At 40.5% G+C, this 2,500-nt stretch overlaps 1 protein-coding gene across 1 annotated transcript in view; it reads right to left on the bottom strand.

The window, feature by feature from the left end:
* Positions 1–445, bottom strand: part of tom1 (target of myb1 membrane trafficking protein) — a gene marked incomplete at its 5' end in the record, with an annotated part of 9,730 nt that extends 9,285 nt beyond the window's left edge. The window contains one exon of the mRNA XM_080523452.1: positions 394–445. Coding sequence (XP_080379578.1) covers positions 394–445 — 52 coding nt within the window. The remainder of the gene's footprint in view (positions 1–393) is intronic.
* Between the last annotated feature and the right edge of the window lie 2,055 nt (positions 446–2,500).

The raw sequence follows: 2,500 nt of genomic DNA, 5'->3' as shown, positions 1-2,500 counted from the left end.
GCCAAACTGTTGGTCAATGGTCATTATAATGACTGACACCAATTCAAGCAAATCAACTGGAAGATCAAGACAATAAAGCCCGCCTCTGTATGGTCATCATTGTGCAGTGGGCGCGTCAATCAAGCATTAATCTCTTACTGTCAATCTTAATCAATTAACTGTTAGAGACACGTTCACTTTCATTTAAATCATCTAGCCATCTAATCATCGCCGTTTCCTTTTTTATAGGCTTAGGCAACTCTATCGAACTGTCCAAGTCTTGCAGAGCGCTGTATAGGCAAGTCAGTTCAGTTGCAACAATGTAAACTTGTCTTATTCAAACTCTAGTCGCTCAACCAACCAATCGCTTAAAATGGAACCGTTTTGGTAGGCTATTATACTTGTAGCAATTACCGATTCGCTGGCCAACTGGTGTAGCGAACGGGCTCCCTGTTAAGAACTCCATCTTCTTCCTTTCTGCCAGCCAAAAGCGATGATGATGATTGTCCTTCGTTTCCTCCCAGTCAGACAGAAGTCGCTCTTGTCCCCAGTCCCTCCCCACAACACACTGGAGCACCGGTTGAATTAAGGGGATTACGTCATCTGTTAAAGGGAAACGCGCTAATACAACTCTGAACCCGTCTACTGTACTCTAATGGGACATTTAGGGCTTACACATTGCACATTGACTATAAAATTAGATTAAGACATTCCTAATGGCATGCATGGTTTTACGCAATATAATAAGCATAGCTTTACCAGAGCTGAAGCAAAAACGCAGTCAAAATATATATTTGAAAAACTCTTTCCGTGATGAGTTTCCCCAGTCCCAAATATAATGTTATAATATGACGCAATTTTGTGGTGGAAATATAATAAGTTAAGTTTAGTTACCGTAACAACAAGTAGGCTATTATAGTCTGTCTGTGGTATACAGTCTTATTCTGAATTCTGCCACAAGGCGGCACTGTTTCATCTCATATGAAGGCAAGTCACCCATGTCAGGCTTGTTGTTGCCTGCCAACCCAACCTACGGGTAGCAGTGTTGCCAGTTTTCCAGCCAAATCGGGCTAGTTTAGGTTGCATTGTGCTGGTAAAATTGGGATTGGGCTGGTGGACAGAATTTGGGCTGGTTTCCCATGAAAAAACGTTTTTTTTTTTTCATAAAAAAATTTTCTGGGTGTAATTATAACGATCCTTTCCTATGTTCTATTTCAATTCAGTTTTAAACCTCCTAATGAGGCCTATCAATGAGGGTATTTCTATGTTGTGATAAACCTCTATAAACAAACAAAAGAATAATTGAAATTTAATGTAAAACCTAAACCTTAAAAATGTAAAACAAACATCTAGACCCCCTAAAAGAGTAGTTGGGCCTCTTCATAAGTGGATGTGTAAATTAACCTTACCTCGGGGGAGAGGAGACTAGAGTGGGTCCCGGGGGTTGGTACTGGAGGAGCGCTCTGGGTCGGACCCGGGGGGTGAAGCCTCCTCCTCTTCCTTGCAGTCGCTCTGCTCTAAGATGAACACCAGAGCCGGCAGGAAGACCTGGAAGGCCGTCTCGCAGATGACCTTCACCACCCTGCGGCACAGTCAGCCCAGCTGCATCCTGGTCGTCTGGTTCCACAAGAACACAACATCATCGTACTGCATGTGTTAGTGAAGTTATGATGTGTGATATATTATATTATGAACATGTATATTTTGTCTTTTGTTCATTTTACACATTTTTTTATAAACACAAATCAGGGTTGATTGGTGAGAATGTTAAGATCAAAGCGCATTGTATTGCATTTGTGTATGAAATGTGCTATACAAATACAGGTTGATTAAATGATTGATTGAGTGATCAATGACAACTTACAGGGTCTCTCGTGCCCTTACGGATCACTCTCCATTGCCTGAATGATGAATACATATTATAATATTCCACGAACATAGTACAATGTGGACAGTGGAACTTCTCACAGCCCACCAATAGGGGGCAGCATGCCACAGGCCAATAGAGTCTACTAAACATCAATAATAGGAAATAAGCACTACCTGTTCAATAAAATCAGATATACATAAAAATAAAAAAAAGTCTGTATTTTACGAAATTATTCAAAATATACATCACATTTTAAATATAATATTTAGCACCGCTATTCTGTCATGAACTGGCATGATAATGAAGCATTGTTCTTTTTTATTTTTATTATTATAAAAAAAAAAAAAATATGACTTAAGTCCATGCTTTTCTATGATACTACTGAAGATGTATCAGGGTCTTGAAGGGTTATCCCATTTCATAGGGGAAGATTTTCAACCACTACCTCTTGTAACTCTGTTCCGAGGGGCAAGCCGAAAAGCGAGTGGTACTCCAAAACGAGGGTTAGGGGTAAAAAAAAAAGAAATGGGATTGGGCCATAGGCTTCCACCTCTCCTGTATTAGCCTGGACATGGGGTTACCACCATAACTGCCAGTGCCATGGGAGTATTCGTGACCACAGGAAGGCAAAGCCCCAATTTAGTGTCTCAT

The sequence above is a fragment of the Nansenia antarctica genome, assembly GCF_963989245.1.
Source record: "Nansenia antarctica genome assembly, chromosome: 2".
Taxonomy (NCBI): domain Eukaryota; kingdom Metazoa; phylum Chordata; class Actinopteri; order Argentiniformes; family Microstomatidae; genus Nansenia; species Nansenia antarctica.
The sequence above is the reverse complement of the archived record's forward strand: the minus strand, read 5'-3'. Positions and strand labels throughout refer to the sequence as shown.